This window comes from Hyaena hyaena, unplaced genomic scaffold (genome assembly GCF_003009895.1).
Source record: "Hyaena hyaena isolate Hyena2069 unplaced genomic scaffold, ASM300989v1 scaffold_334, whole genome shotgun sequence".
NCBI classification, from domain to species: Eukaryota; Metazoa; Chordata; class Mammalia; order Carnivora; family Hyaenidae; genus Hyaena; species Hyaena hyaena.
In genome coordinates, this window is record NW_024080967.1 from 724,586 (window position 1) to 749,818 (window position 25,233).

At 37.5% G+C, this 25,233-nt stretch overlaps 1 protein-coding gene across 4 annotated transcripts in view; it reads left to right on the forward strand.

The window, feature by feature from the left end:
• Window positions 1-669: 669 nt before the first annotated feature.
• YAF2 (YY1 associated factor 2) overlaps window positions 670-25,233 on the forward strand; it is a 73,078-nt gene continuing 48,514 nt past the window's right edge. Inside the window, exons 1-3 of one of the 4 annotated variants that reach the window (XR_005531261.1) lie at window positions 670-853; window positions 1,288-1,413; window positions 3,031-3,408. Coding sequence is in view for 2 of the 4 variants with exons in the window: in XM_039249329.1 (XP_039105260.1) it covers window positions 828-853; window positions 1,288-1,413 (152 nt within the window). In the remaining 2 variants the exon portion in view is untranslated. Of the gene's footprint in view, window positions 854-1,287; window positions 1,414-3,030; window positions 3,409-25,233 lie in introns of those variants that run through there. The other 3 variants (XM_039249329.1, XM_039249326.1, XM_039249328.1) reach the window with 3 other exon arrangements.

A 25,233-nucleotide genomic window follows, 5' to 3' on the forward strand; every position in this document is an offset into this window, starting at 1 on the left:
TTATGAGTCGTTTTAAGTGGCTACTGTTGAGCCCTGGGAGGCTAAAAGAGTGCATTTGTTATTAAAAAACCAGGGTTAAATTCCTGGCTATGTCATCTTCTACTTACATAATACAGAGGAAGTCACCTAACCGCTCTTGAGCCTCGGGTTTCGTTTCCTCTAAATTAAGGGCGATACTACCTACTTGGTAGAGATTTGCGTACGGAAAATCGGTATTCGAAGGCACCTAGCAATGGCGCTCAATATCGGTTCCCGCCTTCCCTCAGGTGTCTCTCGGGCTGAGTCTGAGCAGTCAAGCACGGTCGGGGCCGGGAAAGCGGTTCTACCTGCAGACCGCGGCCGGGCACTCCTGGCGAATGGGGCTGACCTCCCCACGCCGGCCCCACCCGGGAGCAAACGTCCCGTGGGATGACTGAGCATCCCCCCGTCACAGGGGCCCTGCAGCGCGTGGCAGCCACCGCCAGCCAAGGTTGCGGAGGAGAAGCGCGGTGAGCCGAGCCGAGAGGCGGCGGCGCCCGAGGCTGCAGCGACCACCCCCACACCGCCCGCCCGCGAACTCGCCGCGGGTGCTGGGCCGCGCTGGCCGCGTTTGAAGTCTCCGGCGCCGCCGCTGGTTGGCCGGCGCGGGTCACGTGCGCCCAGGCAGGAGTTTCCCCGACAGCTGGAGGCTGCGTGGGATCCGGCGGCGGCTCCGGAGCGCGGCGGTGCGGCCTTCCCCGCCCCCTCCTCCCTCCTCCCCCGCCCGCTTCCGCCCGGCTTATTATCCTCCTTATTGACAAACAGAGCGGCCGCCGCGGCGACTCTCCGCGTGCATCTGTAGCTAAGCCATGGGAGACAAGAAGAGCCCCACCAGGTAACAGCGCCCGGGCCCCCGGGCCCGGACTGTGCAGGCGGCGGGGCCCTCGCGCCGGGCTTCGGGCGGCCGTCTCGCTCGCCGCCCGGGCAGCGGGGCCAGAACGGAGGCGGCGCTGGCGCCTCTGCCGCGCGAGCGCTGCCGCGTGAGGGGCCGGCGCCGGCCGCCCTACAATGGAGCCGCGATGGCGGCGGCCGGAGCGGCAGCCCGGGTGTCAGAGCGGCGGCGGCGGCGGCGACTGCGGCCGCGCCCGCGCCCTCCCCCTTCTTGACTCCCCTCCCACTCCTAGCCGGAGCGCGGCGCGCCGGGGGCCCGCGGGGCGGGGGTCGCGGAATCGGGGCGGGGGGCGGGGCGGGGGCGGCCGCGGGGACCGGGCGCCGGGCGCGGCCTGCTGGTGACCCCGCGCCGCGTCGTGTCCGGGTTGTGTCCTGCAGGCCGAAGCGGCAGCCGAAGCCGTCCTCGGATGAGGGTTACTGGGACTGTAGCGTCTGCACCTTCCGGAACAGCGCCGAGGCCTTCAAGTGCATGATGTGCGATGTGCGGAAGGGCACCTCCACCCGGTGAGTCCCGGGCCTGCCCCGCGCGCCGTGGGGCGCCCGGGTCGCGGCGCAGAGGACGCCCCTGCGGCTGCCGCCCCCCTCCCGTGACACTCGCAGACCCGGCGGGAGGAGGCGAGACTGAGGTGGTGGCCGCGGTAGGAATTGGGTCAGATTGATTGCGACCCTTGCGATGGTTTGCGGTGAGGGGTAATTGAAGAGGCTGTAACGTTATATGCTGCCAGGAGAGAATAAATTATTTAAGGGAGGCATTAGCAACTGCGATTTAATACGTATCGCTGGGTCTAATGCCCCCCGCCCAGTCCGGGAATATTAATGTTGGCTGCATTGTTGTGTTAGTGTGTTGGAATCAAAGAAAAGCCATGAAATCCTCTGTAGGATCAAAAGATGTAATCTAATTTAATTCTTAAAAAAAGGTGCCTGGTTATGGAACACACAATAGGTTAAAATGCCTTTTTTATTTATAGAGTCTGGAAGGGTTAGATCAAGGTTTTGTTTAGTATTTTTATTCTAATTCTCTAATATTTTATAAATAGTTGGAGGCGAGCCCAGTCACAGGGACACATTTTTACTGAAAGTATCTGAATGTTTTTAGTTTGATTAAATGGCAATCTATGAGACTATACAAATGAGATAAAATGATCTCTGCCTATTTTCAGTCTTTATTTTATTGTAGGCTTACAGTATAATAACTCAGTCTTTCAAAAAACCACTTAAGTGAATTAAGTGGATAAAGAAAGTCATACAGGAAACGCAAAGTCTGACATTGTTGATCTGCCAACACTTAGAGTTCCTTCACTTTTATAGGAAGATAGTCTTTGAACTTCTTACAACCATGTGAGTTATAGCCTAATGTTTAGATATCATGTATTTTGATATTACACAGTCTGTTAGAAACTAAATTATCACAGGAGTATAAGTATGCTAATGTGATATACTGTTTTAAAGGAGCCCTACTTTATAGTGACATTAGATTTATGTATTCAGTAGAAGTTAAATTTCTGAAAATGAGATAATCCAGATTTTTAAACATTTAGAACAATTTATTAAATTTTTAAAACGTAGAGACAGAAATAGTTGGAAATAACTTTAAAAGTTTATGATTTGCTTAGTGAAACTACTACTTTCAGCATGTCTTTTTGTGAATCAGAATATACATTTTGTATATTCTCATTTACATTGGGTAAAATGTATTGAGCATTTTTCATGACATTCTTTAAAAAGCAAACTTTCAAACATGTAAATTCAAGGGAATATAACAGACCATTCTAAAAAGTAAACAAACAAAAAGCCCGCACCTGTTTGCTAAAGTAAATGTGGCAACTATTTTTGGACCCGTGATTTAAGTATTTTGAAAAGCAGAGTATCTTTGTATCTTTATATCAGTTTGGATTTGGCTTAGAATATATGTTTGTATATCTATGTTAATACTTTGTACTTCTTAAAACACTCAAGCAGGTTTTAGAAAATGTGGTTTTTGGAGGCAGGAACTGTAAAGTGGAGACATTTATTATCTTAATCTCTGGTACTATATTGTTGCTTTTTGTTGTTTCCTCTCTATTTTCTTGTAGCCATTAGAAAAAATACTGAAACTAGAAGAGCCTATATGTTTATTTGCAGGGACAGCAAGGAAGGGGGGAAGCTGTTGTCCTACTCCACAGCCAGTCTTGGGGTTAGAGGAACCCTGAGAAATAGAGTAGGTGGTGGCAGCTCAGAAGAGAAGAAACAGGCTGAATACCTGGCACCTGGAAGAAGAAGGAATATAGTGCACAGGGGAGTTGGCCCAGGACAGAGAAGTGGGCCTAGTTTAAAAGAGGCTTGAGGCCTACAAGGGGTCCCCTGATATTTTTTACCAGTACATCTGAGCTCTTGTAGATCGAATTTTTAGTGGTGGAAACATTACTTGAGAAGGACTCAGAGAAGCATTGTCATTTGGATTGAAACTGAAGAGGCTCTGGGCAACTCACCAGAAGTCTAAGGGACACTCTGTTCCTAAAAGTAAGTGTTCTACACTACGACCCTCTCAGCTTCTTCCTTCCTCTCTCTGAATTGTATCTTCTCTTTTGATTTTGGCCCTAAGTTAAATCTAAGAGCTCTAATTTCTCTGATATCTGTTACTTTCCAACCACTGCTTCTGAAATTTAGAGTGGAATCCATGTTTGGATAGAACAGTGGAACAGGGCATTGTTAATAGGGCAGATATTGATCGCACCACAAAATATTTCCCTCTCTGGTAATGTTAGAAAAACAGGATTAAAGGATTGCAGAACACTAGAGAGAAGCAGAAGTTTCAGGAGTTGGAACAAATAATTCTGTATAACTGACATGTCAATTAGCAGTTAGGGTAATTTCAAGGGTAAAGTTGGTGTTTATCAAAGCAGGGACTGGATGGCAGCAGAGCTGAAGATGCAGTTTGCTAATGACTTGTCTGGTAACTGACCTACGGGACTTGAATTGCTTGGGTCAGACTGACCTTTGAACTGATTCTGCTTCGAAGTCGCCAAATGTGAGGCCAAGTCTAAGGCATTCCAGACGTTTGAAGAGTCTTTTCTTTTTAAACCTCTACAGAAGACAGAGCCCATGGTCTCCCTTCAAAGTCTTTATTGATGATTTTGTCTTTTAAGATTATGAGTTCAAATTTTTTATATTTCAACAGAAGACTATTTTCTTTGGCTGTATCCTTGGTAGGTCACGTTTTACTGCAGACTATTCAGTGAAATGAGGTTATATTCATAGTGGTATTTTAAAATGAAACATGATTTGAAGTAGCTTCAATTCCTAAATTGATCAGTTATATTCTTTAAATTTATGCCATTTCTGTGTTTGAATTTCAGTTTTGTGCTTGCTGACCTTAAGTAGTTTAAATTTGATTCATCTTTTTTTTTTTTTTTATCCAGAATCTAAATAACTAGACAGTTCAAGTACCTGAAGTTTTCCGCATTGTACTTTTGTGAGAGAAGCAGTGATAAATGTCAAACTGACAGGAAACATTTTAAAAAAAGAAAAAGCTATGGTGACAAATTACTGTGACAGGCACTATACAGTCTCCTTCATCTTTATATCTTCATCATCAAGTTCCTATAAAGCAATATAAGGCTAAGAATCTTCAAAAATTAAGAACGAGTCTAAATCATCAGAGAAAGAAATATTTAGTATATTGTGCTGAGGGTAGTGCAGTCAATGTATGATTGAGTTAGAGTAGTATCTCCTTGCCACTTGATATAGGAATGGAAATTACTGCCTAACTCAGATGACACATATTTAAAAATGAGAATGATAGAGCATTTGTTTTCATTTTGAAATGTGATCTAAATGAAAACATAAAACGCCGAGTCCATAGTAGACGTTCAGGTGGAATTTAAACTGTTAACAGGTAATGTTATATTTTCTCACGATAAGTTGTAATAGCTCTCTTAGGTTTCTGAGAGATATTATTTTATGGAACAGTGAAAAAGATTTCAGAGAGAAGAAAGCTCTAGTTGTACTAGGTATCTGGTGACCTGTGTTCTTGCCTCATTTCAACTACTTCAACGCTTAGCAGTGTTTACTGAGCATCTTTATTTTATACAAGGGCTGTGCTAGGTATTGGACATAGAATGGTGAGCAAGAGAGATGTTTCTGTTTCTTTTGCAACGTTTTATGATTTTGTTGTCAAATCACAAACACTTTGAATTGTACCAAATTGTATACATGAGGTCGTATTAGTAAATCTTTATGTATGAGCCAAAGAGGTTGAAATTTTCTCATTTTAAAAAAGTGTTTATAACTGAACACAGTAATATGGTCAGGATCTGACTATTGGTAAAAAGAGGAATTATTTCAGCTTCTATAAAATGGAAGTAAATTGTTACGATTTACATTTTGAAGAAATCTAAAATAAACCCCAATTATCTGGTAAAAGTCTTTTCAGTATTTTTGTTGCCAGATTTGCTTTCTATCTTCTAATTTGAGGTTTGTCACAGATTCTACTACTCTTGGGGTAGGAATGGGAGAAAAAAATTGAGGACCATTTAAGTCAGTTCGTTTTTCAGAAATGCAGAGTTCCCAAGCCTTGCTACCTGTCTGAGGAACCTTTGCAGCCACCGACAAAAGTTGTTCCGAGACTCCTTATTCTAGGAGGTTGGTTGGTTTGTTTGTTTTCCTCCTTCTATCTTGGGTTAGAGAAGTCATGGGGGTTCATTGTTTACAAAGAAATTCTTAAAGTGATTAGTGTTTGGATAATTTAGGGTAATGGTTTTCAGAGTGTGATCTGAGGTAACCCTGGGGGGTCCCTGAGACCCTTTTAAGGAGTCTGCGAAGTCCAGACTATCTTCACAGTGATATTAAGATGCTATTTGTCTTTTTTGCTGTGTTAACCCTTGCGGTTAACAGAGGCAAGGATGGATAAAACTGCTGGACCCCTTAGCATGAATCAAAGCAGTGGCCCCAAATGCTATCCGTATTCATCATAATCTTCACTACCGTGCCTGTGAAGTAAAAACAATGCCAGTTTCACTTAAGCATGTATTCCCGTGATGTAGCAGTAAGAGTTACAAATTTTAGGAAGTCTCATGTCTTTTTTAATATATTTGATGAACTGGGAAGTAAAGTAAAGCCCTTCTGGTGCATACTTAGAGTACAGTGGTTGATTCAAGGGAAAACATTTGTGTAGTTGTTTAATTTGCAAGCAGAACTAGATGCTTTTTTCATGGAAGATCATTTTTACTTGAAAGAATGCCTGGCAAACCATGGTTATTCAAACTTGGATATGTAGCATCTATTTTCTTTTTCCTTTTTTTTGTAGCATCTATTTTCTTGAAATTGAATGGAGAGAGTCTGTCACTTCAGGGAAAACAATTGATAGTGTTTGTTGCCAGTGATAAAAATCAAGCTTTAAAGTGAAAATTAGAATTTTCGAAAATGAGTAGCTACTGTAGATCCCAGTATTTTAAGGATGAAATCAGGTGGCGATACTAATGAATGTAACATCTGATAATTTATCATGAAATTTGTTGATGTTTGGAAGATCTGCATAACTCAGTGAACCAGTATATTCAGATAACCAATGTCTGAGGTTATAAAACCATGCGCAGATAATCCATTTAAAGTACAACATAAATCAATGGATTTTAAAGGACTACTATGAAAACTTTGTTGATGTAGTTTCAGATTCCACATGCAACTGACTTTAGAAAAATAACTACTTGTGTTTTTATGTAGTATCAAAGAATATCTATAATTATCTGAAAAGGCTATTAAAACTACTCCTCCCTTTTCAACTACATATTTGTGGGAGTCCGGAGTTTTTTCATATTCTTGAACTAAACCAACATACTGCACCAAATTGAATGCAGAAGTAGATATGATGATCCAGATGTCTTCTGTTAAGCCAGATATTAGAGGTTTTGCAAAAATATGCAAGTGCTACTCCTCACACAGAATTACTTTTGATTTGGAAAATACAGGGTTTTAAAAGTATTTATATTAAATTGTGATCTACTTTATTTTTTAAATGAACTAGTATATATTTAAATTTTAGCTTTTTATTTCTAATATAGTAATTTATTTCTTGCTAGATTAGACTTACATAAACAAAAACTCTTTTAACTTTGAGAGTGTAAGAGAGCCTGAGACCAAAAGTTTATGAACTGCGGTGTAGGGTTTTACTAGTGTGGGTTTCTACATCCAACAGATTTACTTCAGCAGGCATTCTTTTCCTTTCATTTATCCTTTGTTGAATAAGATCTCTCTGATAACCTAGTGACTTGTTAAACTTAGTGGCCTAATCTCACTCTTCTTTCCATGTCAGCTCCATCTTATTTGATATTGGTAGCCTTTCTTTTTTAATTGAAATTCTCCCTTTTTGATGTCTCTCACATTTTTTCTTTGGTTTCTCTTGTACATCTCTGAAATTGGTTTCTGCCTACTGAAACATGGCTTCTTTTCTATATACTTTACATTGTATGTGGCATAGCATACTCTTTCTGGAATCTAAGCCAGCTACTATCATTGTCTCAACTTTGATTCTAACTCATCCTCATCCCTCATGTCCAGTCTTTGGATTGTCTCTCAAATCTATCCTTTTTCCAGTTGATGTCACTATAGTTTAGAAGCCCATGTCATTTCTCTCCTGAATTATGACAAATTGGTCTCTTATCCCTAATGCTGCTAACATTATTTCAGTATATTTTTTAAAACCTATGTGATTATATATGTTCTTTTATTTAAAAAAAAAATTGAGACTTCTCCAGTGAATAAAGTCCTCTTTATTGAATAAAAATTGAGCTCCTGAGCATGGTATTCAACCATGAATAGCTAGATATAGCTTCGTTTCCTGATGCATATCCCAACCAATCTTATGATGCATCAGCACTTATTTTCATCAGATGGCGCTTCTTAAAAAAAAAACTAAGAAACCCTCTGGGATTATAACCTACCCACCCCAACTATTGTTCAGTCTATGTGAATGTGTATGTAATTATCCCTAGAAAATCACCATATTGTGGTAGTATTGTCTATGTGTTTATCTGCACTTCTGGGCAACCATACCCTGTGTATGTCTTCTCCAAAGTGTGGGTTTCTACATCCAACAGATTTACTTGGATTCTCCAAAGCTACTAAAGTATTTGGAACATTGTAGGTATTTAAACTTTTTCAGCTAAAGTTCCTTTAAATTTTGCTATTGCTATTTAACAATTGGCATCACTTTTCCAATAACTTTTAAAAAAATTTTATTTCTTTAAGTTTATTTTTTTATTGAGACAGAGAGAGAATCCCAAGCAGACTCCTCAGGGCAGACCTGTTGCGGGGCTCATTCTCATGACCACGATATCATGACCTGAGCCAATAGAAGGAGTTGGACACTTAATTGACTGAGCCACGCAGGTGCCCCTAATAACTTTTTTAAGTTTCTTTTTTTTAAAGTAATTTCTGCACCCAACATGGTGCTCAAACTCATGACCCTGAGATCAAGAGTCGCATGTAGAACACGAGTACATTCAAGGGAGAGACAGAGAGAGAGGGAGAAAGAATCCCAAGCAGGCTCGGCATAGTTAGCACAGAGCCTGATGTAGGGGACTCAAACTGATGAACCATGAGATCATGACCTGAGCTAAAGTCAGATACTTAACTGACTGAGCCACCCAGGCATCCCACCCCCAATAACTTTTAAGACTGTGCTTGTAAAAATGTTATCAGACTATTTTGTCCATAATTTATAGGTATATATTACTTTTTAAAGATGTTTTCACAATTTTGTTTCGTATTTGATGCTGTTATTTGATTAAAAGCAGTTATTACACTTAGACTAGTAACTGAGATGAGTGACCCTGAGTATTCATTTCTTTTGTCTTTAAACATGGAAATAATATTTTTATAATGCAATAATGTTATAACAAAATATGTAGTTATTTTGAAAATTAAGAACATAAAGAACTTTGTGCATCTCATTTTTTTATGTTTGTTCGTCTTACACTTAACATGTATGTGTGCAAGTAGAAATATAATTTGCCGCTCAATTTTGAAACATTTTTAGCTTTATCATTTTTAATTGACATATAACAATATATTAGTTTCATATTTCAATAATGATAATGTACTTTACATCACACTATGCCTTAGCATTTTTACAGTAAAACTTTGGAAAGTTGTTCATTATCTCACAGCCACTTACAGAGGCCTTGTTATTCAGATGATTGAAATTTCCATGGTATATAGCTAAAAATGAGAATTATTTCTTGACTAAAGTGAGCTAAAGTTATGAAAAAGTACAGCATATAATGAAACATACTTAAGTTCTCTGTTGAGTGGTTTTTAAAGTTAGTTGACACCAAAGGCCTATCAAAACCTAGAATATACTAAACATAGATTTGTGGTATTTGAGACTGTTTAATTGAAAAATAGATTTCAGATTTTGCATTTATTTGAAATTGCTGGTACAATTAATGGAACAAATTTAACTTAATTATAATTAACATGTTATGGTTGAGATAGTATTGTTTTATCTATGAACTTGTTACTTTAAAGATAGATCAATTATATAAATTATTAGATATCTATATAACTATAGAAATTAGGCAAACATTAAAGAAATAATGGAATTTTCCCTCATCTTGTCCTTCCAGTTGTCTATTTCCAGTTGTCCAGAGTCAGACTAACAGGGTTAGTTGCTGATATTTTGCTACAATTCTGTTATCATTTTGCCTACCTAGTTAACTGCTTATTCTTCCAAACTTAGTTTGTGTATCTTTAGGCTGTGACATTCTCCTTGACCGATCTCAAACATGCTTTCCTTTGTGTGTCTTTTGTGCATGCCTCTGATGGTGATCTTTATCTAGCTTCAGCATTTCCTCATAAATCCAGGGTTGATTTGTGTCTTTTTCATGAAGCTGAGTATTCTCTCTCAGACGATGAATTCTCCAGAGAATGGATAACTTTGGTTAAAGTGATGAGAGTAACTGTTTTCTGGTTTTAGAATCTGAATAGTGCCTCAGTTTGTGATACTTATCTTTCTTTGTCGTATCATTTAGCATATGGTAGTTCTGCTACCTGTATGCATTTACTCTCTTGTTATGCTGTGAGTTTCTTAAGGGAAATATGAGCTTTTCGTTACCTTCTTCGAAGATGCCTGACCAAGTGCCTGGGAAGTAATAGGTGTTCAATGAAAGTTTGTTCAAAGAGGAATATATATATTAGAAAGGAAAAGTTATTGGTTTTTTTTTTTTAATGTATATGTAGCTTTGAAGAAGTTGGAATTTTGATACAGGTTGTGTAAGTCATTATTTGGAGAAGAAACCCACATGTCTACATGTGTGAAGTATCGGAAGTAAATGGTAGGGAACAAAATTCTAGAATTCTGTATATGCTTAATGAACACATACCATATGCCAGGAGTTTTGCTGGGATTGTAGAATTGTGGATGAGACCCAGTTCCAGCCTCTGAGAAATTGAATTCTACCAAAGATAGATAAATAATATTTGCTAATGAGTAAACAGAAGAAGGAATTTACAGTTAATTTTCCAATCTAGTCCTAGTTTTTGGAGAGAGCAGTCCTGTGCTTAAATCAAGGATGAAATCAGTTATTGGTGTAGTCATTATTGGTCAAGCACTTTTGGTAAAGTGTGTTCTAACATCACAGCCTATTTCCTATTTGATTGGTTAGTTTTCTCAAGAAATTTCAGCCAAATGAAACTGCCATGTCAGTGCCCTTTTCTCTATGTATATGTCTATATGTATGCATGTATAAATAATGTATTTTTTAAAAAGAAACTGCTGTTTTTCAGACAATAGTTATATAATTGAAGCAAGATTTCAAATTTACATAGGCTGGTACAGATTATTAAACTTAAGTATGATTAATAATACCAGAAACCATTATTTTGAGAATAAAATAATTTTATAATGGGACTACTTTATTGAATTTAACATTGGTTTCTTCCACTATATTACTTATCATATTGGCAGTGATCTTCAGTATACTACTAATGTATTTTTTTTTAAAGCATTGCTGAGAAGATTAAATGAGTTAATTTTTGTAAAGCCTTATCACAGTGGCTTACATATAGTAAGTGATTATTGAATGGGAGTTATTACTGTTAGGTGTATGAGAGAATATTTATAACATTGCTACAAAATTAATTTTGCTATTATTGGTGGTTTCAGTAAAAGCCAGTATCTTTAAATTATTTATCATTTACGTAGTAATTTTCTGTGTTCAGAATGCTCTCCTTTATATCTTTCCATTTGTTCATCAAAACGCCCTTCATGGAGGAGAGGAAGATGGTCGTCCAATCACAAATTTAGTGTTAGAGCCTAGATTGAAATACAGGTTGACCACTGGTTGATCTTTTCATCCATTTGTCTCTGATGAAGAGGTTTATAAAACTATCGTATTTGATGGAGCACCTGGGTGGCTCAGTCAGTTAAGCTTAGGTCACAATCTCACGGTTTGTGGGTTTGAGCTCAACGTCGGGCTCTGTGCTGACAGCTCAGAGCCTGGAGCCTGTTTCAGATTCTGTGTCTCCTCCTCTCTCTGCCCCTCCCCCACTCATGCTCTGTCTCTCAAAAATAAACAAACATTAAAGGAAAATTAAAAAAAAATAAAAAAAAATAGTTCATAGCAGCACCCTCAACAATAGCTAAAACATGGGAAGAGCCTAAGTGTCCATCAGTGGACGAATGGATCAAGAAGATGTGGTTTATCTATACCATGGAATACTACATGGCAATGAGAAACAATGAAATCTGGCCATGTGTAGCAACATGGATGGACCTTGAAGGTGTTATGCTGAGCGAAATAAGTCAGGCAGAGAAGGACAAATATCATATGTTTGTACATATAGGAGGATTAGGAGGAACTTAACTGAGGAACACGGGGGAGAAGAAGGGAGGAAATGGTGGGGGAAAGGGAGAGAGGCAAACCATGAGAGACTCTTGAATGCTGACAAAAACTGAGGACTGATGGATGTGGGGGGGAGGGGGGATGGGCATGGAGGAGGGCACTTGTGGGGATGAGCACTGGGTGTTATGTGGAAACTAAGTTGACAATAAACTATTTGTAAAAAATAAATAGATAAATATAAATAAAAAAATAGAACTATCCTATATTTGAGTGAAAAGTTTCTTGGCTTACTCTTTTTTTCTTCTGAGGTGTTAGAGGGCCAGTATGTTTTGGTAGAAAGATTAGCATTTGGTGGGATATCAAGTTTTCATTAAAGAATTTAATGAAACAGGTGTCTGAGGTTTTTTTAGGACACATTTTCCTTAATCTTTTATAGCTTATTTTAGTGGTATTGCAAGTACTTAGAATATGTTGTGATTTTGTTTAACAAATACTTACTAAATACCTACAATGTTTTGTTTATTGGCTTTCAGGGTTGTTAAAATCTCTGTCTTTTGTTACATGATCTATAATCTTCTGTTTCAGAAGATTCAGAAGGCACTCCATTTTACAATATGTTTATTATGGGAAATTATAGAATTACTCCGAATTTTAGAGCTGGAAGGAACCTTTCAAGAGCTTCCATGAGGTTTAGTCATTTCCTCAGACTGGCTAGTTTTTCTTACTTGAAACCTTGATAGTAGAGGGATAAGATTGTCTTCACAGGAAAGATCTTGAGCCGTTTGTGGTAGAAATATTGGTATTAAAACTTTTGAAATAGGTTGAGGCCACTGTGTTTGCAAATCTTTCTTGTTTGGGATTCAGCCCAGTTCTTGCTGTACTGAGAACTGCTGGGTAAAGTATAGCAATCTGGTGGGTGAGGTCTTTTCTATTTGTTGGAACTCAGGGCTCTAGTCTAGTATCCTCCTGACAGGTAAGAAAACAGGCATGGAAAGATTGTGACTTGTTTAAAGTCAGTAGCTGGTTAATGTAATGTCAGATACAAATACTTAGATTTCCAGTCCTTTTTATTATCTCGACATAATAACATTTAAATTTGTACTAAGTAATTTCTTAAGAATTTATTCTTGTAAATTGGGTACACAGAGATTTAGAGCTGTATATCTTGATAATTTCTAACATTACACCTACTACTTATAACTAATACAAGAATTTATGTTAAAACTGGGCTTAGCAGTATAGTGAATGAAGAACAAGATGAGTCAATTATTTCCCCCATGTTAACTATAACTAATATTTTTGACATGTAATTGTTACCAAACTTCATATTGATACTTTTTTTTAATGTTTGTTTATTTTGAGAAAGAGAGAGTGTAAGCAAGGGAGGGACGGATGGAGGGAGGGAGAAAGGGAGGGGGAGAGAGAGAGAGAGAGAGAGAGAGAGAGAGAGAATCCCAAGCAGGCTCTTCACTGTTAGTGCAGTGCCAGATACATGGCTTGAACTCCAAACTCTGAGATCATGACCTGAGCTGAAATTAAGAGTTGGATGCTTAACTGACTGAGCCACCCAGCCACCCCTTGATATCTTTTATAGTGACATTTTTTGTGCTTTGTATCCTGACTTTGATATCATAATATTTCCTAGAAGAAAAATCCCAGTAAATTTATTTCCCTTTTTTATTTTGTGACACAAATATTAAGAATCATTAATAGTATAATTGATAACCAATTTTTATGTACGTATATTACTATTTGTATATGATAAAAAGTTTATGCAGTCCACTGGTAATTTTTAGACATGAGTTAAAACACTTAATTTTTACCTGTTTTGTAGTCTGATCAGGGTTTGTTTGCACACTATCATACGAAGTGCTGGGGGCGATCAACTTACAACAGCAGCAAGTAGATAATATTTGGTGCCAAAGAAGTGGTTGTTTAAGAAGTAGAGCTCTAAGGGGTGCCTGGGTGGCTCAGTTGGTTAAGTGGTGGACTCTTGATTTAAGCTCAGGTCGTGATCTCAGTTTGTGAGATCTAGCCCCAAGTGGGACTGGGTGCTTTCAAGGCAGAGCCTGCTTGGGATTTGCTCTCTCCCCTTTCCCTGCTCATGCTCGCTCTCGCTCTCTCGTTCTGTCTCAAATAGATAAATAAACTTAAAAAAGAAGAGCTCTAGGTACATTGACAGAGAAGGCAATTTTGTTTTGGTCTTCTTTGATCTTTTTCCATCCTTTTTTGCTGATTATCGTTGATCTCCCCTGAGTCCAAAGTCTCCTCACTAATATCATTTCTAGCTTGCCTTTTTCCCTTTCCCCCTAGTTTGCTTTTTTCTAATTCCTTTATTTTCTTCAATCCACCAGCAGTTCTTCCTTTACTAGAAAATCTTTGGTTTTATCTGTTCTGTAAATGTGAATAAAGTAATAGTTTCAAGTGTGAAAGTAAATAACCTGAGTGTGGGGGTGGGGGGCGGTTGAGTTTTTCTTTTTTAAGGCAGTAACTGTCTGGTGTTAAAAAGTATTACATGTTCATTGAAAATACTAAAGAAATAAAAGGAGGAAAATAGGAATGCTCATCATAACATCTCTCCAGTCAGAGCTATTTCTAGAATGTGTTTCCTTTCTGTTTTTTACATGTGGATATTAGTATTTAAAAGGGGGAAGTTAGGTGTCTCTCTTTGGAAGAATGGGGTAAAGGAGGAGACTTCTACATCAGGGGTGTTTATCTGACTTGCCAAGACAGCTCTCACCTTGCCTCGATTCTCTCTGTGCTCCAGTGTGCCTCACAAATGCTGGTGCTAGGGAATGCTCTGTGAAAACAAGCCATGAAAGTTCAGAAAGTGTTGTGTATCATTCTCTTGAAGAGTTTAATAAATTCAAAGTCCTGAGAATCCTCTAGTAGAATTTGTTTTAGCTTATTTAGTTGAGCAGTTCTCCGTCTTACTCGACTGGGTTTTGTTTTATTTTGTTTTTCTCTATTATAATACAGAACTCCTTGGAACATCCTGTTCTATAGGCCCTTGCTATTGAAGTGTGGTCCAAAGACCAGTGGCAGGGACACCACCTGGGAGCTTGTTATAAATGTACAATCTCTAGGCTCCTGGCTGGCTCAGTTGGAGGAACCTGGGACCCTTGATCTGGGTTGTGAGGTCAAGCCCCAAGCTGGGTGTAGACATGACTTAAATAAATAAAACTTTAAAAAAATGCAGAATCTCTGGTCCCACCAAGGATTTACTGAGTCAGAATCTGCATTTTATAGATTATTCACATGCACATTAAAATTCAGCAAGCACCGCTCTAGTTTTTTTCAAGATAAAATAGGTGGGCAAGGCTCTGAGGTATTCATTCTACTTGAACTGCTTTTTTCAAAGGACTTTCCCCTTTCCTTTTGGGTTGCATGTGTGTTTGTAGGCAGCATTGCATGTACGATTGTGTATGTGAGCATGCATTTGTGTACAGCATGTGAGTGTGGGGTATCCCCTCTCTGGCCAGCACTTCCCTTATGTCCAAACATGCCTCCTCTGTGAACACTTAAGTCTCTCCTATTCCTGTTTCATGTACCCTTACACAGCTGTACCTTCTTTCAACCGTACAGCTCATTCAGGGCTGCTTTGGGAAACCTGTGAGAGAGCAAGTGCAGGAAATAAGGGAGTAAGAACATGTGTTTGCCAGTTAGAATCAGGTAAACGGGTTTCTTGGGGTAGAAATGCACTAGTCTTCCCTCAGAAGAATCCAGGAGTTTTGAATTGTGTTGGTTGGAGCTCTAAAGTCTCAAAAATTATCTCAGTGGGCTGCCAGCAGGAACAAGCAACTGGGGCTCTGTGCTCCCACACTCCACTTTAGCTACATCATCTATGCTCTTATATACTTTGTTTATTAGGATTTCTTTTAATTTATTTCCTAAAGATGTTTTGCTATTGTAACACTTTTTTTGAACTACTGCGCTATTCCTTCCATTTAGCTTTCTACCACTTAAATTCGTCTGTTTCAACATAGGCTGGGTTAATTGTGACTGAACTTATTAGCCACACATTTCAAAAGCAAGAGCTAATAATGAATTTTGTGTAATGAGTAGATTAAAACCTTTCTCTCTTGAAAAGCCTTTTCTTCCTCCCTCCTTCCCTAGATCTTTCCTTTCTTCTCACCCATGTTGTTAGACGCTTTGCTCTTCTTAAAATTTTTCAAGATTTTTTAAAAAGTTTTTTTTTTATGTTTATCCATTTATTTTTGAAAGAGAAAGAGAGAGATGTGGGGGGAGGCAGAGAGAGATGGAGAGAGGGAATCCCAAGCAGGCTCCACAATGTCCGCACAGAGCCTGATATGGGGCTCGATGTGGGGCTCGAACCTACGAAACATGAGATCATGACCTGAACCAAAGTCAGACGCTTAACTGACTGAACCACCCAAGTGCCTCCTTTGCTCTTTCTTCAAAGACCAAGACTGGTAAAACCTAGAGCTACATAATCATTAATTAGATGAGTAATGAGCAGTATAATTTATAGATGAGAAATATATTAAATTTATAATGTCATCAAATTATTCTTTTTGGTGAAATGGATAAGGCTGTTCCATTGTCTATATGAATGTGGTTATCACATTTGGTTAGTATTCCCTCCTTGCCGATTTTTCATAAACTTCATGGCTCTGATCACATGGCATTTTCTGTAATATTCCTTGGTAACTGACAGTTTAATTGTGATCTTGCCATCTCCATTCGTGTAGGACTTCATTATGCATATATTTGGTGCAGGAAAATTTATCTAGTTTTATTTTCTGCCTACATGTTTGTTTTATTTTTTTTTATATATTTTTTACTTTATTATATTTTGAGAGTGTGTGCACACATGGGAGGGACAGAGAAAGAGATGGAGAATTCCAAGCAGGCTCCATGCTGTAGCACAGAGCGCGATGTGGAGCTCCATCCCACAATGATGATGGTGGGATCATGACCTGAGCTGAAATCAGGAGTTGGATGCTTAAGTGACTGAGCCACCCAGGCGCTCCTACATGTTTGTTTTAAATTTTTAGGTGTATTCAGTATAATGGAAAACAAAAAAAATTTTTTTTCAGTATTTCAGAGTTCCCTGCAGTATAGTGAATATAGTATAGTGGTGAAGATTTTGGACTTTGGAGCTTAATTGTTTGAGTTTAAATATTGATCTTACCACTTACTATCTGTGTGGCCTTGTGAAAGTTAATCAAGTTTTTGAGTCTCAGTTGTTACATTTATAAAATGGACTTGATAATAACACACACCTCATAGAGTTGTTGTGAGGATTAAATGAGATAAATATTGCAAAATACTTGACAGTACCTGACACATAGGAAGTTCTCAGAAAATGTTAGCTAAAACCATCAAATACATGAGTGGTGATATACTTGATATCCATTATGAGTGTAACAGTCCCTGTCATTGAGCATGTGGGTTCAAATGTGGTAGCTGACAAAACCAGGGCATAAGTATAAGTGTCTTCTACTAAAGGATAACGTTTCCACAAATTATTTCAGGGATAATTTCACAATTTCACCTCCCCTCCCTTTATTCCTCCCTCCCTCTTCTCTTTCCTCTCCTCCTCTCCATACCTGCTGTTTGGGGAGGGTTGTCCCCTAGTAACCTGATGTGACTTGTCCACATAAACATTTAGGGCTTACCAGTACAAGTTTTAACATCTGAAAAGCACTTTGGTAGTGTAATACTGGTAAGCAATATGTATAGACCTAAGAGTTGAACAGTTAAAAATAGCAGTTTTTACTGTTTGCCGTAAAGAGTAAGTCTGTTTCCGTGGTTGGATTGTCAGAAAGCATGGTCATGATCTTTTTTAGGCCACTTTGTCATCTTGTATATTATGTTGTTTATTCTTCCTCACACTCTCCCGTCCTCCACAGTTTTCTTGCTTAGTCTTTATGATTGCTCACACATCATCTCTCAAGGAGCATATCTTTATCTCTAGGCCAGAATGAATGTCCTTTCCATTCTTGAAGCATTCTATCCAAAAATGTGGTGATTCTGATTACATAGTGTATTGAAATCATTTTGTTTCTGTTTCTTTCTCCTTCCCAGGAATGTAATCTCCTGGAGAGCAGTAGCATTTGTCCTGGAATCATGTTTCAGCTTAAATTCCCACCTTGCCATTTACAGCCATATAACCATACGGCTTTATGGTGATGATTCAAAGCGATTAATGATGTAAGAAATTTAGCATAGTTCTTTTTTTTTAATAGTTTATTTTTGAGACAGAGAGAGACAGAACATGAGTGGGGGAGGGTCAGAGAGAGAGGGAGACACAGAATCTGAAACAGGCTCCAGGCTCTGAGCTAGCTGTCAGCACAGAGCCTAACACAGGGCTCTAACCCACGAACTGTGACATCATGACCTGAGCGGAAGTCGGACGCTCAACCGACTGAGCCACCCAGGCACCCCAGCATAGTTTTTAATTAATTAATTATGATGATAATTATAAGTAATAATAAAAATTCCCAGTGCCTGTCACTGTGTTTTGCATAAGTATTGGTAATGCTTAATTCAGCTGCAAAAGCTCTTTATCATGTATCTGATTGCTGCTTTACACTATTTTCCACTTCTTGTTTTTAAGCAATGTTTACATAATATCAGTTCATTTTATCTGTCTGTGAGTTGGATGTATTATGTTTAATTATGTCAATTGAACCAAAGTTACCTTCATATGCAACTTTTTCAGCAGTTTAACAAAAGTTTTCTTTTGCCATCAGTATAATGTATACTTTAAACCACAACTAGTAGCATTTTATTTTGTCTGTCATGCGTATTTGTTGGTTGAATCTGAACTAGAGGCAGGGAAACCATTTAGTGGAAGCCATTACAATAGATGTAGGCAAAGATACAGTAGTGGCCCCAACAAGGGTAATGCCAGTGGGAGACAGAAATGAGTGGATTCTAGATACATTTAAGAGAAAGTTGATAGGACTTGATTGGTGGCTGGAGATGGTAATGGTAGCTAGGAAGTTGGGTTGAAGAGAGGAAAGAATCAAGGATGAATCCCAGGATTCTGGCTCAAGTAAGCAGCTGGGTAAATGTGCTTTTCACTGACAGAAGGAGGGACCGTTTTGGGGAAGGTAGCAGTTCACTTTTAGATTTGTTGAATTTCAGGTATTCGAGGGAAATCTGACAGGGAAGATCTGTGAGGCAGTTGGATATGTAGGGCTTAAGCTTACAAAGGAGAACACGGATATGAATATATACTTGGTAGTCATCAGCATACATGATTGAGTTGAAGCTATGGGAGTAGGTAAGACAGGTCAGAGAGAATAGACTGCATAGCGTGAGAAAAGAGAACCCATGACAGAAACTTGAGAAACATTACTACCTTTTTGTGATGGTTCTCAAGTTTCTTCTACTACCTTTTTGTGATGGTTAGAAGAGCATCCCACCAAGATGAAGAAATGGAGGAGAAAGAGAAATAGGGAGTAAGAAACCCAGTAGAGTGTAATATTACAGAAGCTGGGAAGAGATTGTTTTCAAAAGGAGGGGATGTGGTGAGCCATGTCAAATGGCCTTTCTTCAGATAGAATCTTAATTTTTCTCTTGCATTCTGTGTAATGTTCATTTTAACAAGTGTTAAAATTTATATTTTAAGTTATAACAAGGTAATAATACTGCATAGTGCTTGTGCTAAGCTTTTCATGGTAGTTACAGTAGTTCTAAATTGTATCTATAGATTAAATAAAGGAGATAAGTCAGGAGATAAGTAAAATTATGTTAGTAACTTTCTCAAGGGAGGATGCTCTAATTTTACAGTAAAATCTATCATTAAGTTTGTACTTTTACAGATAGCTCCTGACTGTAGCTATAATGGTTAATAGAATTAATTTAAAAATTTGGGTCCACTTTGGTATCAATAATTTTTTTAAGTGTCAGGTAAATGTAATTGCATAATTGTGAGGGAGCATGTATGGTTTGAATAAGCCTTTATGTTCTGTTTTTAGAAGCAATGAATCATAGCAGTCTTTATTGATCAGCTAACCAGGCAAATCACAGCACTTTTCATAAAACTGTTTGGTTAGTAAAGTAATAGTCATCTGTGGAGTAAGTTGGATTTGACGTGATTCATGATTCAGATTTTATGACTGCAGAATAACAAAGTTATTATTTAGAATGTAGGCAGTAATTTGAAAACTGTCAGTATTAACTTCGGACTATATTGGAATTTGTTAGAAAAATTTGCCATTGTTTTATAAAATCAGATTTATGCAGAAAATATGCACTTACACATTTTAGAGAAGGTTATTAAGAACTGAAAACTAAAGCAGGGCTTAGAGTCTGGTCAGATTAATTTTAATATCAAAAGTTGAGAAAAAAACATAATTACAGAGTAAAAGTTAGACTTCATTTTCGTGCTGGCATAATTGTTGGCATTGAGAGTACTATTAGCTGTTGTTTTTGTATGTTGACATGGATACTAACTATAGTTGGTGTATAAAGGATTACATATGATGCTCCTGACGCTTTGGACTAGGATCAGGAAAATGTTTCCTTGTACTAGAAGCTAGTAGATGATATTAACTGTCTATGGAAGTATAGACATAGACAATTAACCCATTTTAAGGTATGGTTTATAAAATGTCGTACTTAATTAAGGGACCTGGGGTATCTGTTAAATTCGGAAGATCAAAATATTGTTAAAGATCAATTAATGTGATTAAGGTATCCTTAGGAAGAATGAATAGAACATAAAGTGTTGTGCAAAAACACTATGCAGCATTATAGCACTGGATAATTGGTTAATATTTAGCATAGTATAAGAGGTGGTAGGAAGTGAGGGATGCTATTTGATGGCCAGTAGAGTGGTACTTTATTCTGGGGGTTGTGGTAATGTAGGCTTCTTTATATCTAAATTAATTAATTCTTAACATCATTCAATTAAAAAAAAAAGTAGCTTGCAGACACGGCAACCTGTTTCAGGGCTGCTGCACACTGTGCATTATGGAAGTCTTTATAACGGTTTGGCCTGTCCAGATATGTTGATACTGGGAAAGAAATGTCCTGGAAGGTGGCATCTCGGTTTGGTGAAATTGGTTGGTGGAATTCAGTCATTGAGTTTTATCTGCTTTAGCTCTAGGTTGAATTTTTGGACCTAAAAGCCAAGAACCAAATAAAAATTGGACCCTTACCTGTCAACTCATATAAGTATTATTTTTCTATGAGTTCTCATTTTGGCAGCTAATTAGCATTTGATTTGCCACTTATAGCTTAATACTAATTACTTTGTAAAGCTTTCTGTATTGTCTATTTGTGTATTTGTTTAACAAATTACCCCAAAATTTAGTGGCTGAAAATAATAAACATTTATTACCTTATCCTTCTTTTTAAGTCGAGAATTTGGAAACAGCTTGTCAGGTGATTCGGGCTGCTCAGGGTCTAGGCTCAAGTGAGGGAGGATGCATCTCCAAGCTCACTCATGTGGTTGTCAGCAGGCCTTAGAGTACTCCTATGGCTGTCCACAGGCCTCAGGACTCTGGCTGTTGGCCAGACATCAGTTTCTTGGCCACATGGGCCCCTCCATGGGGCTGCTCACAATATGGCACCTTGTTTACTCCAAAGCAAGGTGTCTCAGTGACAGCCCCCAAAACAGAAGCCAGTTTTTTTTTTATAACCTAATATTGGGAGTGATATCCCACTACTTCTGCCACATTCTCCTCCTGAGAAATCCGTCGCTAAATCCAGCCTATTTTCTGGGGGAGGAGATCACAGAATGGCTTGCATACCAGGAGGTAGGAGGATCATTGTGGGTGATCTTAGAGGTTGCCCACCACACTATCCTCTGAAGTTTAAATGTTTTGTTGTTGTTACAGAATTCTTTCTTGGAAAGAAAGGGTTGGGGGGAAATTCAAAATATAAAATAAGTGAGAAACTCTTTTGTCCAAAGCAGGGGTTCTAGGGAGATAGATCTGCTACCATCCTTCCCCTTTAGCTTCCAAACAATTTGAATATTAGTATCTTTACCATTAAATGTCAGTCAGTAACCGGAATAAATACTGTTTTTCCCATGTTTTCATTTTAGAATTTGTCAATAGTTGTAAAATTCTAGCTTATAAAAATCAGGTATTGGGACATAGAAAACAATTTGTATAACTGTTTCTGGCAACTTATAAAGTTGAGTAACTTCCTTTACTAACGTAAATCTAATATAAGCCTAGTTTTGTAGTATTAGCAGATATAGTTTATAAGTTAATGAGATAATGATAGTGACTTACTTACTAATTGCTGCCTGAAATGTTTTATTAACTATTTAAAAGTTATGTGCATTTAAAAAAATTTACAAGTACATAGTGGTATTTGGAATTCAATTTTGATATTAACATGTTCTTACAGCTTTTATGTTGTAAATGGTGATTCCTAATCAGTAACATAAATTACTTATTTTCTTTATCTTGCAGTATAAAGAGTATAGTTAGCAGTGCCTGGGTGGCTCAGTCGGTTAAGCTTCCGATTTTGGCACAGGTCATGATCTCACAGTTTGTGAGTTGGAGCCCTGCGTCAGGCTCTGTGCTGACAGCTCAGAGCTTGGAGCCTGCTTTGGATTCTGTGTCTCCCTTTCTTTCTCTCTCTCATCCTCTCTCTCTCAAAAATAAACGAACATTAAAATACGTGTGCATGTATATATATATATGTGTGTGTGTGTAGTTTCAGAATAATAGTACCAAAATTATTATAAACAATAAATTTCTAAGTTTAGAATTTCTTTATGTAGTTTTTTTATGAAGTTTTCTTGTGTAGACTATATCCCTCTAAAGATGTATAAAATCACTTGAAAACCATTTCTGGATGGTTATGTCAACAGTTTGAAATATATAAAGTTAGATTCTGGGCATTGTTTCTAAATGCTTTATTTACATTAACTTAATTCCCAGTACTGCTCTGTGAACTAGGTTTTGTTGTTACCCTTATTTTACAGATGAATATAGTTCTTGCCATTTTGATTTTAAATTAATTACATTAACGAGAAAATTGTATTGTTTTTGTTTGTTTCTCTGTGGATTGCTTAGTGGGAAATGGCTAAAACTGAAGGAAAGGACATTATATGTTAACTAACTTGGATTTAAACAAAAAAAATAAAAATAAAAGTTAAAAAAACTGAGGAAAAGGAAAATTTTGATTAGGAAGTGGATGGTATTTATAATCTGGGGAACCTGAGGAGACTGTATCATGGTACTGAAAAAGGAGAGAAGTCATAATTTACTCAGTTCAAATATAAACACACATGCCCCTATGTTGTTTACATATAAACCATCAGTAGTGTCACTTAAATATGTGTGAATATTTGTATAATGTTAAATTTCATTAGGCTGTTATAAGATTCCAAGTCCAGGATTTACCATGAATAACTTTCCACAACCATAGTCACTTCCATTAGAATTTTAAATCTTAATTGAAAATTAGAAAATAAAGTACTTGGAATCATCAAAACTAGTTGTAATTTAAATTGCTTCTAGCCAAAATATAATGTCTGAACCACAGGTAGTAGTGGAAGTGAAAGTTAGCTACAGCATTTTTTTCTAAGCAGTTTTTTCACAAGTTTAGATTGATTTTATGGAATAGACTTTCATTACTGAAATACTTGATTTGGTTCTTAATTACTAAAGAATACCTTTTTGTGAATGAGCATTGTAATTATTAGGGCTTATACAAGGTAGTTTTGAATAGAGCATCGTAATTTCTGGAATTTCTTTTCTCAGCTATTCTGATAAAATCTGTCTTAGTTGAGTTTATGACACGATAACAATAAACAGCTTTCAATGTTCTTCTCTGATGTTTTGGTTACTTTAAAATGTTTTCAAGATACTTTAATTCTCCTAAATTAGTTTAAAAATGGAGTTGGTTCTATTTTGAATTCATAAGATGAATCTAAATTGGTTAAAAATAAAAACTGGAAATTATTATTTAGTTCTTAATGACATCTTTTATCCTAGGTTATGCCAGAAGGATGAAATACTTGGATTTTGCATGCCTATCTATTTTATCAATCCAAACATGTAGGACCTTTATGCCAGGTACTCTTCTGGCACTAGAAGCTAACTAGGAATCTGGAAAAGTTAACTAGAGGACCTTTTTGGTCCTACCTTTTTTTTTAATCTCTGTATTAGTTAGAAATGGAGGTCTGTGTAGTGCCCTGTTTGTATGAATGGGTCATTTAAAAGCATGCATTAAACAAATTTTTAAAATTCAGATTTATTTTAAAAAGTATATAATTTTTGCAAGGCAATTTATATCTTCAAATTAAGTAGGAATCTAGCAAAAATCTTGACACGTGCTGTTAACCTTTACCAAATGCAAATATTACATCATAATTAGTGAGATGTAAAATTTTCATTAGAATTATGTTTTCAGTTTGTTTTTGTTGAATGATGAGTTTATGCACCATTTTATCCTATTTACTTTTATTTTTAAAATACTTTTATTTTATTTTATTATTGGGGGGTGTGCAAAGGGAGAGGGGGATAGAGAATTTCAAGCAGGCTCAATGCCCAATGCAGAGCCTGATCTCACAATTAATAAATCATGACCTGAGCTGAACTCAAGAGTTGGACACTTAACCACTTAGCAACCCAGGTACCTCATATCCTATTTACTTTTAAAACAGAGTAAAACTGTACATGATCTTTGTTTCCATAGAATTAAGAACCATAACAACTTTGAAAGCAGAAGATGATTATTTAGCAGCGTAATGCTAAGAGGGATGAGTATTACTGAAATATATTTGTATGTTCAACAGGAGCTAGTATTTACCTGATTAATGTGTATTGAGTTAAAGATAATAGAATATTTTCATGTGAGCTTCAAAATAAAGTTCTATTGAGAAGACCTATTTTTTAGAAGTCAGTTTGTTTTTAATCACAGGACCATTTTTAGACATTTATTGTAAAAGTATAACAGTTAATTGAAACTATGATTTCCACTTTTCAAAAAAAATTTTTTTTTAAATCTCTGAGAGAAAGAGAGAGCGTGAGCAAGGGAGAGTCAGAGAGAGAGGGAGACACAGAATCCGAAACAGGCTTCAGAACCTGAGCTAGCTGTCAGCACAGAGCCTGACGCGGGACTCGAACCCACGAACCGTGAGATCATGACCTGAGCCGAAGTCGAGTGCTTAACCAGCTGAGCCACCCAGGTGCCCCAGTGATTCCTACTTTGTATGTGTATTTAAAATAAAATTTTTCTCATTATTTAGCATTATTATCAGTGGTCTGGCATACTTCTATATGTGTGTATGGCTGTTTCTTTATTGGTGATAGGTGTCTATTATAATGACTTATTGAGTGAGAAAAGGGAATTGTATTGATGCTTTTTATCTGATGTCTTATAGATTGTTAGTTCACTGCGGCCTCTACACCAAAATTCGGTGTATGTCAGTGACAATGGCTAGTTAAGAAATGGCAGATTTTGATCAACTAATTATACTTTTACTAATATTAAAGTGTGATGGTGGTGTTTCAGTGAAATGGAATACTCTGATAGCTGATATTTTTGTATATCAAGAGAT